The sequence below is a fragment of the Bison bison genome, unplaced genomic scaffold (genome assembly GCF_000754665.1).
Source record: "Bison bison bison isolate TAMUID 2011002044 unplaced genomic scaffold, Bison_UMD1.0 scf7180017864531, whole genome shotgun sequence".
Taxonomy (NCBI): Eukaryota; Metazoa; Chordata; class Mammalia; order Artiodactyla; family Bovidae; genus Bison; species Bison bison.
Window position 1 is genome coordinate 2,410,648 of NW_011495081.1, and position 11,874 is coordinate 2,422,521.

The following is an 11,874-nucleotide window of genomic DNA, read 5'->3' on the forward strand; positions in this document are numbered from 1 at the left end:
AAAAAAAAAAAAAAAAAAGTGTTGCTATTGTTACTAAATATTATGAGATTGAAATGAAATATTAATATACTCTGTCAAATAATGAAGCTCATCTTAGGTATATAAGATTAGAAAACAATAACAAATGAACAAAACTCACCTCTCCTTGAAGTTAGTTCTTTATGAGCTAAAGTAATAATTTTCAAAGGCATTCAAAGGAGAAAACTGCAGAAAAGTATGGTGGGTATAGGGCTTCTCTGGTAGCTCAGCTGGTAAGGAATCCGCCTGCAATGCAGGAGACCCATGCTCAATTCCTAGGTCAGGAAGATCCTCTGGGGAAGGGATAGCTATCCATTCCAGTACTCTTGGGCTTCTCTGGTGGCTCAGATGGTAAAAAATCTGCCACAATGCAGGAGAGCTGGGTTTGATCCCTGGGATTGGAAGATCTCCTGGAGGACGGCATGGCAACCCATTCCAATATTCTTGCCTGGAGAATCCCATCAACAGTGGAGCCTGGCGGGCTATATAGTCCATGGATCGTAAAGAGTTGGACACGATTGAGTGACTAAGCACAGCACAGCACAGCACATGGTGGATATGAAAAAAAGACGGGGTGCTGGATGCTTAGCTCTGATTCAAAATCTATCCTATTGCTGTCAATCAGAGGAGTACTAAACATTTCTTTTTATGTATTAGACCTCCATGAAGAATATTCACTGAAGAAATGCCAGCAACTAAAAAGTTATAAATGGTTCCTAACTTATACCAACAAGACGTCAAACAACATGAATAACTTAAAATAACTTAGTCCTGGTGTTCCATATTACTCATGATGTCCGGAAGAACAGAACCATTTGAAGTATGGATAGGACACTGGGAAAAGAATAGGCATTTTAATTTTAACACACTGGGAAATAACTGCTTTATTATCTAGGAATCTTAAATATTTAGATAGCTGTACAAATAAATAGTTTGTGATATTTTTCTTTTTGGTGATTGTGGGGAGTACTCCATTTAAGCCCAGTAGGTAACAATTGTAAGGAAAACTTCTTAATCAGAAAGTTAATAAAAACAATTACTTGTTGAGCACCTATACTAATCAGATGCTAAGCAGAGAAGAGTTAACACAGTAGGTCTGAAGTCGACATCCTTTGAAAGGCTTGTCAACAAGGTTGGCCCTTGGGTCGTATCTTGAAACACAGATTTTGAGAAGTTCAGATAATTCCCAGAACTATTAAGAGTGGCTCACTGTGTTTAACTCTTTGTACAAACAATGTGGTTTATGCTGAACAACTGCTTTCCTTTTAGAAAGGTTAGAGTTTTGAGCCATCATGCTTGGCAGACAGTACCTATGCAACCAGCTCCCAGTGAAAACCCAGGGCACGAAGTGTCGGCCTAATGACATTCCAAAGTAAGCACCATTTCACGTGGGTCATCACAACCTTTGCTGGAGGACTTAAGCATATCCTGTACGGTCTATAGGATGAAGACACAAATGCCTGTAACTAAGTGACTTCCTTTGTACTTTGCCCCATTCACCTTTTGTTGATTCTGTCTTGCCTGCTTTTACCCTAATAAATCATAACAGAGGAGCCTGGGGGGCTATACAGTCCATGGAGTTGGAAACAATCAGACACAAATGAGCCACTAAACCACCACCATGGGGTCAGCCATATGATGGATTCTATGAGTCATTCCAGTAAATCATCAAACACGGAGGTGGTCTTAGAGACCCAGGACATATGCCATTTATGCATGTATGTATGGCGTATGTTTATTTGTTTGTATTTATGCATTCATTTGGGGCTTCTCTGATAGCTCAATAGTGAAGAATCTGCCCGCAATATGGGAGACCTGGGTGTGATCCTGAGGTCGGGAAGATTCCCTGGAAAAGGAAATGGCAACCCACTCTAGTATTCTTGCCTGGAGAAGAATTCTGTCCCATGGACAGAAGAGCCTGGCAGGCTACAGTCCACAGGGTTGCAAGAGTAGGACATGACTTAGTGACTAAACCACCAATTGGATATTCTTGGCTACTTGGTTGTAAATTAACTGACCATATATACACGGGTTTATTTCTGGGCTCTCTGTTCTGTTCCACTGATCTATGTGTCTGTTTCACACCAGTACATACTGTTTTGATCACGACTGCTTTGTAATGTAGTTTTAAATCTGAAAGTGTGATCTCTCAAACTTTGTCCTTCTCAGGAATGCTCTGGTTATTCAGTCTTTTGTGGTTCCACACGAATTTTAGAATTATTCATTCTAGTTCTGTGAAAACACCCCATATTTTATATCTTTTTACCTTGTATTTCCTTAAGTAATTATTATTACTTACAGTTACAGGTATTTTCACTACTTTTTTATTTTAACTTTCATACTAGCATTCTAAGTGATTAAAACACTACTTTTACTATATGTTCACTTTTACCAGTGAGACTTATACTTTCATATTTTTCTTGTTATTAATTAGTGGCCCTTTTCAATTTAAAGGAGTCTCTTTAACATTTCTTAAAAGGCCAGTTTAGTGGTGATGAAATCCTTTAACTCTTGGTCATCTGGAAAACTCTTAATTCTTCTTCAATTTTTATTGATAACTTTGCTAGGTAGTCTTCATAGCTGAAAATTTTTTCTTTCAGCACTTTGAATATACACAAAATCATTTTTTTTTTGGTCTTCACTCTATAAACTCAGGCTAAGACAGTTCATCAAATCTGTTGTTTTTTGTTATTTAATCCTTACAAACTTGTTATAAGGAAAGTGTTACAATTGAACAGATAAGAAAACTAAAGTGAGGCAGGATAATTTATGCAAGGTTATACTGCTTACATAAACTAGAACTCAAGTCCAACTTCAAAACTCATACTCTTTCTACTATATTGTATTGTCTCTGTTTTAGTTCACCAGTTTTCTAAATAAATAAGAGAATTTTTGCCCATTTTGAGGCAAAAATTTATATTAAATATATTAAACTATTTTTATGATAAACCAAATATAGTATGGTTGAAATAAATTAATGTTTCTTTGATAACTTTTAACTCTTGCAGGGGGTGTGAGCGCAAGTAAATGAATGTTCAGTGTTTGCTCTGTGTATAAATATAGGAAGTATGGGGAGAGCAGGGTGAGCTTCTATCCATAGGATAATATTTCCCTAAAGTTTTTCCTTTTCTTTTTCTTCTTCTTTTTAAAAGTAATTATGCTAATATAATTTTCCTTAAATCAAAAGTATGGAAAATTAATTATTGTTATTTGAGAACACTAGAAGAACTACAGTAGAATTTTAGACTGGGAGAAAGCCTTTAGCGAAATAAATTTGTTATTTTTACAGAGCATGAAAGTGACGCCTAAGGAAGTTGACTGACATGTCCAATGTAATAAAAATAAAGATCAAGGCATACTTTTTAACTATTATGTTTCAAAAATTAAAACTACTCAGCTACTACTGAGTTAGAGCATGAATGAGATAGTATAGAATCACTTAAAAACTGGGACATGATGTTAAAATATATATATTTTTAAATGATTTCATGTTAATGATAGCAAAAATTCATTCTGGGATTATGAATGCTTAAAAACTATCTACTTAAAAATTCAGTTGGTATTAATAATAGTTTCTAAGAGGGGGAAAGATGGCTGGAGGACAGGTAGAAGACAGGCTCCTTTTCACTGTAGAGGGATCTTCAGAATTTTGTATTACATGACATATATTGCATACAAACAATAAATTAAAAAAGTGTTTTTAAAACTATAAAGCACTATAAAAAAATCCGAGGAGAAGAACCACATCCTTTACACTCGCTCTGTGTTTTCTAACTCAGCATGATTTCTGATGCTGGCAGACATTTAAATAGTAATGTATTTTGTACTGGATAAAACTGAAGTTTTTGGCAATGGAAACCTAAAATTTTTAGAACAGGTAAACCCATGTACTTACGCTTCTGTCTGTCTGTGTTGCTGTTCTTGAAGAGAAGCTAGATCCATCATATGTTTAATTTGTGCTTTCAAATCTTTGTTCTGGAGGTGCAGATGGTGGCAATGAAGTTCTTTACTGAGCTCCTGGGGAAAACAATACAAACTATATCTCAGATTCTTTTAAGAATATTAAAGTTAAATCAATATTAATGAAATTTATTTTATATTGGTGTTAAGTTTTAATTCTTAAAAATATGAAATGGTATGTATAGAAACAATCTGAAAAACAAGTATTCTGGTACAGGTAGTCTATAACTTACAAGTGAGATAAGTTTCAAGTTTCCTTGGAAACTGAATGTCTCGGACAAATTTTATTATAATAATAGTTTCTTGGTCTATCCAACTTGTATATAATACTGTGAAAATACATTAATTTGGTCCATTTTTGCTTACATGTCACTTTTTCAGGGAGGCTTTCTCTAAGCATTACATTTAAAGATGGACAGTTTTCACCTCCAACAGTCTCTGTCATAGCATTGATTAGTAACAATTCCATTTATTTATTTGCTTATAGATTCTCCATTCTAGACCACCATGAGAGGCATTGTCTCAAACTAGTTCAGTGTTTGGAGTTGTCAACTGTGTCAAACTGTCCAACTGTGTCCAACAACTCCAGTGTCTGGAGTTGCATACAATAAAAATTTCTTGGGGAATTCCCCAGCAGTCCAGTGGTTACAGCTCTACACTGGCAAAGCAGGCAAAACGGGTTAGGGAACTAAGATGATGCCTGCTGCAGCAAAAAAAAAAAATTCTCACCTTCACCCAATCTTGGTATGAGCTTCATCCTAGTGGAAAAGTGTAGAAAAGTTTTTGCAGTCTCCCGTTTCCTAAGCCTCTTGTGTACATGCCCAAATGTTTTCTAATTTACCACCTAAAATTATTTCTCTTTCCTCAAACCTACTAAGCCTTAAGTATGGAAAACGTCAGGTAAGTGGTTATACTAAATTATGAATGGTAATAATCCAAAAGCATTTTCAAAATTTAAATTGGGAAAATTTTAGTCAATAAAAGGGAGTGCAATATTTTGGACATTGTAAGAGGCTGAGAAAAAAAGCCTTACGGTAGCTGTGCCCAAGAAACTTCCTACAGATAACTCTCCTAATCCACTTTAGGTGTTCAATACTCCTTTACCAACCTGCAGTTGGCCACTGACTCTCTATAAGCTTAAGGCTTTTTTCTTTTTCTTTTCTAGGTAATACTTTCTAAACCCGTGGTGGGTGCTTTGACAAGGAAACAATATAATTCTATATGTCTGAGATATATTAAAGTTGGGGGTTATTATCTAGATGATTCATGATTACATTTCAGAAAACAACAAGTATTTTAGAGCAAACTCTCTTTAGGGAGTCAGGTCAGGATGATACAGTTAGAGCAGTCTTGGTATGAGCTCATGAGTCATGTGATTTTAAAGATGGCTCGACTATGACACAAATGCTGCCTGAAGTCCCAAATATGGTGTTTATGGAAATGACTTGACTTGACTGAAAGTTAAGAGGTTTACTATATGATCTCTTTCATCTTTTCGAGTTAGAAAATTCAACAACCCTAACAGTATAAACATATTTGCCAAATATTCCATCTTTTCTCTTTAAAAAAAAAATCCCTTATTTACTTCTTCTGATAATCTTGTTTTATCTTTCTGTATCACTCTTAAAGAGACAAGCCTTGATTCTATAACTATTTTATCCAATAATAATTCTTGGCTAGTCTGTCATCTTTGAAAAACCAAGCTTTTTCATGCTTTGATACACTAATGATTGAATCTGATTGGAAGAACATAGCCTATCATGAGAACTACAGTTAAGTTAGTAACAGCTGAAGTAAGAATATAATGAGAGGTAATATATAAAACAAGAGGTTTTTGGATGCCATGCTAGGCCTGGGAAATCATAATAGAGAGTTTACATATGGGAGAAAGCACCTAAGAGTGATTCAATCAGAGTTAGTTTTTAGAAAGCTCATTTTAGTTGCAGTGTAGAGAATGACTGCAGTAGGCCAGGAATGAAGTAGGAAGGCCACACATAGCATCCAACAATGGGGGCTGGAAGGCTGAATTCGGGTACTGGTAATGGGAGATGTAGAAGTGGGTAAATCTGAGAGGTTAAGAGGAAGATAATGCAGGAGGGTACAGAAAAAAGGGCAGCAATATGAAAGTCACAGTACTGGGTCTCTGTCTAGAGTTGTATGACTGTGAATAAATCTTTTCACAAAGTCATGTCTCAGTTTGCTTATGTAAGAAAGAATGGCTTAAAAGTAGATACCTATTTCAGCCATGAAAATATCCACAAAAAAAAGGACTGAGAGTGGGATAGGTTGATGGGAATAGAAACAGTTTTAATTTTTTCAAATTATTTATAATAAAATGCATTAAAAAACAAGAATTGAAACACTAATTCTAGATTTATATTCAGGTGTGAAAAGTTCTGCTTAAGAGAGTTATAGAAGACAGACTGCTAGAAAAATTAGATTGGACCATGGTAAATAAAATTTAAATTTACTGAAAATAAACTGAAGAATATTAACTTCATAAATGCTAATAAGTAGGCAAAAAAAGCAATAATAGTACTACTAAAAAGAATACTGTACCATTTAAAAAATTGGGAGCTTAAGATAATTATGGGAAAACAAAGGCAAACTAGTAAATATCAATGGATTTTTTTTGCTTTTTTAATACTAAACAAGCTCTTAAGTACTTTTCTAGTTGGAGATGGGCTATATTTTACTGTCAATTACATGAATATACTAGATTATAAGTATAATGCAAATTATACTTAATTTACATTCTAGATGGACTATTGTCAATTCAGTACATAAACATAAATGCATACAGCTTTCAAACTGGTTTTATTTGGCTATAATACAAATAATGGTGACCACATTTAAAACTAATTTTAAAACTAATGTCAATTTATTAAATTTAAATCACCTACATGATGAAAATTCAAGTACAGTCTGAAAGTCTGAAATAGAATTACTTCAGTCTGACTTAAGAACGACCTCATAAAAGGATGCAATCACTTAAGAAAAACATTTAAATGTAACTTTATTCTTCTGAAAGTAAAGAAAAAGAAATTTAGTAGGTAAATAGGGAGGTAGAAGGCATATTCAGTTAAAAACAGTAAAATGAGTCAGTTAAATCTGAGAGAGATGAACCAAAATTTGCCTTATGAAAGATATTTATACAACAGTGAGTTTAAGAAGTTCAGTTCTAAGAAAATAAATCTGACTATAAAATATGTATGTACCTTTGGTATATGACCATTTTGACCTAAGAGTCCCATTTCCGTTTGGACACGATGGAGCCAATTAGTATTCTCATCAAATTGCTTCAATTCTTCCTCCCTTTTCTTCTCTAGATAGCAGCGGCGAGTTTTCAACATTGCAAGTCTGTGATCTCTTTTGCAAGTGGCCTGAAAAATAATGCATTTAATTGTCACTCTTTTGTGATATTTGATGTATGTGATATTAGTACAGTGGTATATTTCCTTTTAAGTGTGCTACTGTAGCCTATTAAATTAGGCTATACTTTTATACTTAAAGCTATTTCCCCTTTGAAATCTCACAATACTGCTGCTTGCAGGAAAATAGGAAATTGAGTTGTGAGTCATTTTATAAAATTACATGTTGAGAGTTTATGACTTTAAGAAAAACAATGGCCAAATTGAAGACTATAACTTCTTTTTTGCTGTTGCTAAAATATATGCTTTTAAATGTTGCATTTGAAAGTTCATATGGGGCCTGACTCCTGTGATTTCCTCATTGAAAACAAAGCAGATGCATGTACTGCTCTTATCTTGCCTTCAGTTTGAAAGATGTGAAGAAACAGAGTATTCTATTGTTCTAAGGTTTTGTCTATAAGGCCTTTAGACTGGCTGTTGTCAATGACAGAAAACAGAGCTTACATCTGAGTGTCATAAACATCTGATCTCGCTTGATGGTTGATTCAGGACACATAATGGATAGCCCAAATATTTTTGGTGTTTTATCTACACACAAATTGAGTTCAGAACTGGCTTTCTAGTTTTTTACTCCAAGGGTCCTGCAAACTATCATGGGCACAGTGTGGCAGAATGGTAGGACTTCTTTGGGCTAATTGCCAAAAGCCACTAAACTCAATAATCATCAGATATGATGGCTGGACCTGAGACAATACGTCGCTAAAGGTTAGAACAAGCACTTATAGCGGTTTTGGAAGTAGGGATAAACATACCCTATGGCGGGAAAAAAAAATGAAAAAGGAGGAGGAACTACATTTGAACTGGGTTAAAGGCCTCACTCCTAACTTTCTTGTTATCTTTCATAAAAGGTTGACATTTTGAGGAAAAACCAGGGAATGAAGAAATCTGCAAAAATAGGAAACAATGTCACTCTTCTTACTGCCTCTTTCTGGTTTAGAAAACAACTATTTTCATTAAAGTGTTATGTTGTCATGCAATGGGTAATTAATTGTTCTTAACTAATACATAACGTACTTTTGGAAATCTCAGTTTAAATTTCATACAGAATATTGGTAGATGAAATCCACATAAACAAAAGCTCTTTAAGGTTCTAAAATTTTATTTTAAAAGTAGAATGTGGTCCTGAAACCTGTAAAGTTTAGAGCCACTGCTATAACAGAAGGTAGGATACACGGCTTCTTGACTTTTCCTGCTATGCAGCAGCTATGAACATTTAGGCAAGTCAAATTTGTGTGGCTCTCAGTCACCTTATCTGAAAAATGAACATAAATGTATTGTACCTGTCTGAAGGAAGGCAATTAAATCAAACTACCTTCCTATTTCTCTAATGTTTACAAATATTGCAGATACTTTTAGAATCAGGGCAGGAAATGATCTATGGGTCTGACGGCAGTCAATATTTAACACTCAAAATTTTTGACTGAAAATCTCAAGAAATATGTTTTTGAGTTTGTACTTATTTTCATGAAATGTATCCTCTATGATGGTTCTTTATGGGGACATTTTTCATCAGGGTAATCCCTCCTGAATTACTATTCTGAAATAAGTATCAAGTAAATGTTTGGAAATAAATTCTAAAATATGTATATTAAACCCTCACATTAAAGTAAATTGTTTCCTATTAAAGTTTCAAAAAAGCTTTATATGTTTTATTAATACAACTTCCAAAATACCATAAAAGGTCTTGAGCGAGAATAAACATGTAATTCTAAAATTCAGGTATTATAATACTACTGCTTTGTGCAAAAGAACTGACTGCTAACACAGTGAACTCATTATTTCATTAATACAACTTATATATTAACTCTATACATTCATAAAATTGCCCAGGACCTTCACTTTAATACTATTCTCAGAGTCCATATTCTAGAACCATTCATAGCTGAATCAATGAGATTCTTTTAGCAACTATGAGAGTAAACCTCTTTGGAGAGGGTCCAAGACAGATATAAAATCCCTTACCCTAGCAAGCAGTTTAGTAAAACTATACTTTGACAATTCTGTGAGAACAAACTAAATCTCTAGGTATCTTTCTACATTTTTCAGTAGTTTACAGCCAATAAACTTAGGAGGTTTTATCTCCATTGCTTACCTAATCTCATGAGAATAGCTATAAAAATTGGAAAAGCAATTGAAATGACCAAAAGTGAGGTATGAGAAAAGGCAAATGTATTGAAAAAAAGCAGAATAAGGATGCAAACAGAAAAAAGAAATCAGCCAAATCTATTTCCTCACTCTATGTCTCAATGTTTCCAATCACACACATTCACAATTCAACAGGGTAAGAAAGAGAAAATAACTATTATGTAAATTAGCTTGGTATTAAATAGACCAAACTTATTAAATGTACTAATATTTTAATGTTCAAAAAATGGCAACCTGAGTCTAAGCTTTACTAATACACTACTTATTTGCTTCAAAGATTGCCTCTTGACTATAAAAATAGACTATAAAATTCCTGGCAACCAAAGCTTCCAGAATTTGGCACTCCCTTTGAAATAGAATTGATAAATTCCCAATATGGCAAAATACATCTTGTATCATGTTCCATGTCCAATCTATTCACAGTGGTTAACTCTGGCTACTTCAGATTCAGAGAGGAAGAGTGCTACAGCCACTTCAGTGGTACCTGCTGTGGCAAAGGCGTGGGGGTTGGCAGGAAGTGTTGAGCATAGCTATGGACGACATTGTACTCTGGTCAAACTGATGTTCTGTTTCGAATATTGTATTCCTTTTTATTTTTTTCCCACTAATAGTTCTTATACAGGGTTTCCCAGGTGGCACTTAGTGGTAAAGAACCTGCCTGCCAATGCAGGAGATGTAAGAAATGCAGGTTCAATCTCTGGGTTGGGAAGATCCCCTGGAGAAGAGCATGGAAACTACTCTAGTATTCTTGCCTGGAGAATCCAATGGACAGAGGAGCCTGGTAGGCTACAGTCCATAGGGTTGCACAGTCAGATACGACTGAAACAACTTAGTATGCACACAGTATTTTCATAAAAATGTCCAGTATAAATCTCATCTCTCTACTACGAAGCCTTTCTTTACCACAACCAGAAGTCACTGTTTTTTACTTTGAATAGCTATAGCACTTAGTACTTATAGTATAGTAGGATCCTCAGAAGTACAGACTGAGGCCAGACTGCCAGAGTTTAACATTGGTTCGGTCACATTGATTAGGCATATATCTCTAGACAGCTTACTTGAATTCTCTGTATCTTTGCTGCTCACAAACCGTGGTAATAATAGAGGATATACCTCATAGGCTTGTTATAAATCCTAAATGAAATATCCCATGCAAAAGACTTTGAAAAGTGTCTGACAAACAATTAATGCTCAATATTAGCCATTTTTATTATTGCGCTATCCCTTACATGACAATCATACAGTGCTGTGTCATTTTTATATCATTTTATTGCTCCAACTAGTTTATAAATAACTGAAATACTATAATGTCTCATACTTTTGTTTATCTCTATTGTGTCTAGCACAATGCTTAGGATATATATAAAAGTGTTCAAAACAAGCTGCTCTCAATCAGCTTTCCATGACTGAATTTCTTGCCTTTTTATAAGACATAAATCAGGTAATTGTACTTACAGAAAATTGGCATTGATTTAAAGGAAACCTACACAATATTGAAAAATATTATGATTACTGTAAATTATCAGATAAAATCAGATCAGATCAGTCGCTCAGTCATGTCCGACTCTTTGCGACCCCATGAATCGCAGCACGCCAGGCCTCCAGTCCATCACCAACTCCCGGAGTTCACCCAGACTCACGTCCATCGCATCAGTGATGCCATCCAGCCATCTCATCCTCTGTCGTCCCCTTCTCCTTCTGCCCCCAAACCCTCCCAGCATCAGAGTCTTTTCCAATGAGTCAACTCTTCGCATGAGGTGGCCAAAGTACTGGAGTTTCAGCTTTAGCATCATTCCTTCCAAAGAAATCCCAGGCCTGATCTCCTTCAGAATGGACTGGTTGGATCTCCTTGCAGTCCAAGGGACTCTCAAGAATCTTCTCCAACACCACAGTTGAAAAGCATCAATTCTTCGGCACTCAGCCTTCTTCACAGTCCAACTCTCACATCCATACAGGAAAAACCATAGCCTTGACTAGAAGGACCTTTCTTGGCAAAGTAATGTCTCTGCTTTTGAATATGCTATCTAGGTTGGTCATAACTTTCCTTCCAAGGAGTAAGCGTCTTTTAATTTCATGGCTGCAGTCACCATCTGCAGTGATTTTGGAGCCCAGAAAAATAAAGTCTGACACTGTTTCCCCATCTATTTCCCATGAAGTGATGGGACCAGATGCCATGATCTTCATTTTCTGAATGTTGAGCTTTAAGCCAACTTTTTCACTCTCCACTTTCACTTTCATCAAGAGGCTTTTGAGTTCCTCTTCACTTTCTGCCATAAGGGTGGTGTCATCTGCATATCTGAGGTTATTGATATTTCTCCCG

The 11,874-nt window shown here is 35.2% G+C and overlaps 1 protein-coding gene across 1 annotated transcript in view; it reads right to left on the minus strand.

Annotated features, from left to right (window-relative positions):
* The window catches only part of KIF18A (kinesin family member 18A), an 86,474-nt gene that overhangs the window by 43,351 nt on the left and 31,249 nt on the right, over positions 1-11,874 (minus strand). The window contains exons 11-12 of the mRNA XM_010831790.1: positions 7,197-7,361; positions 3,914-4,035 (exon numbers count right to left, since the gene is read on the minus strand). Coding sequence (XP_010830092.1) covers positions 3,914-4,035; positions 7,197-7,361 — 287 coding nt within the window. The remainder of the gene's footprint in view (positions 1-3,913; positions 4,036-7,196; positions 7,362-11,874) is intronic.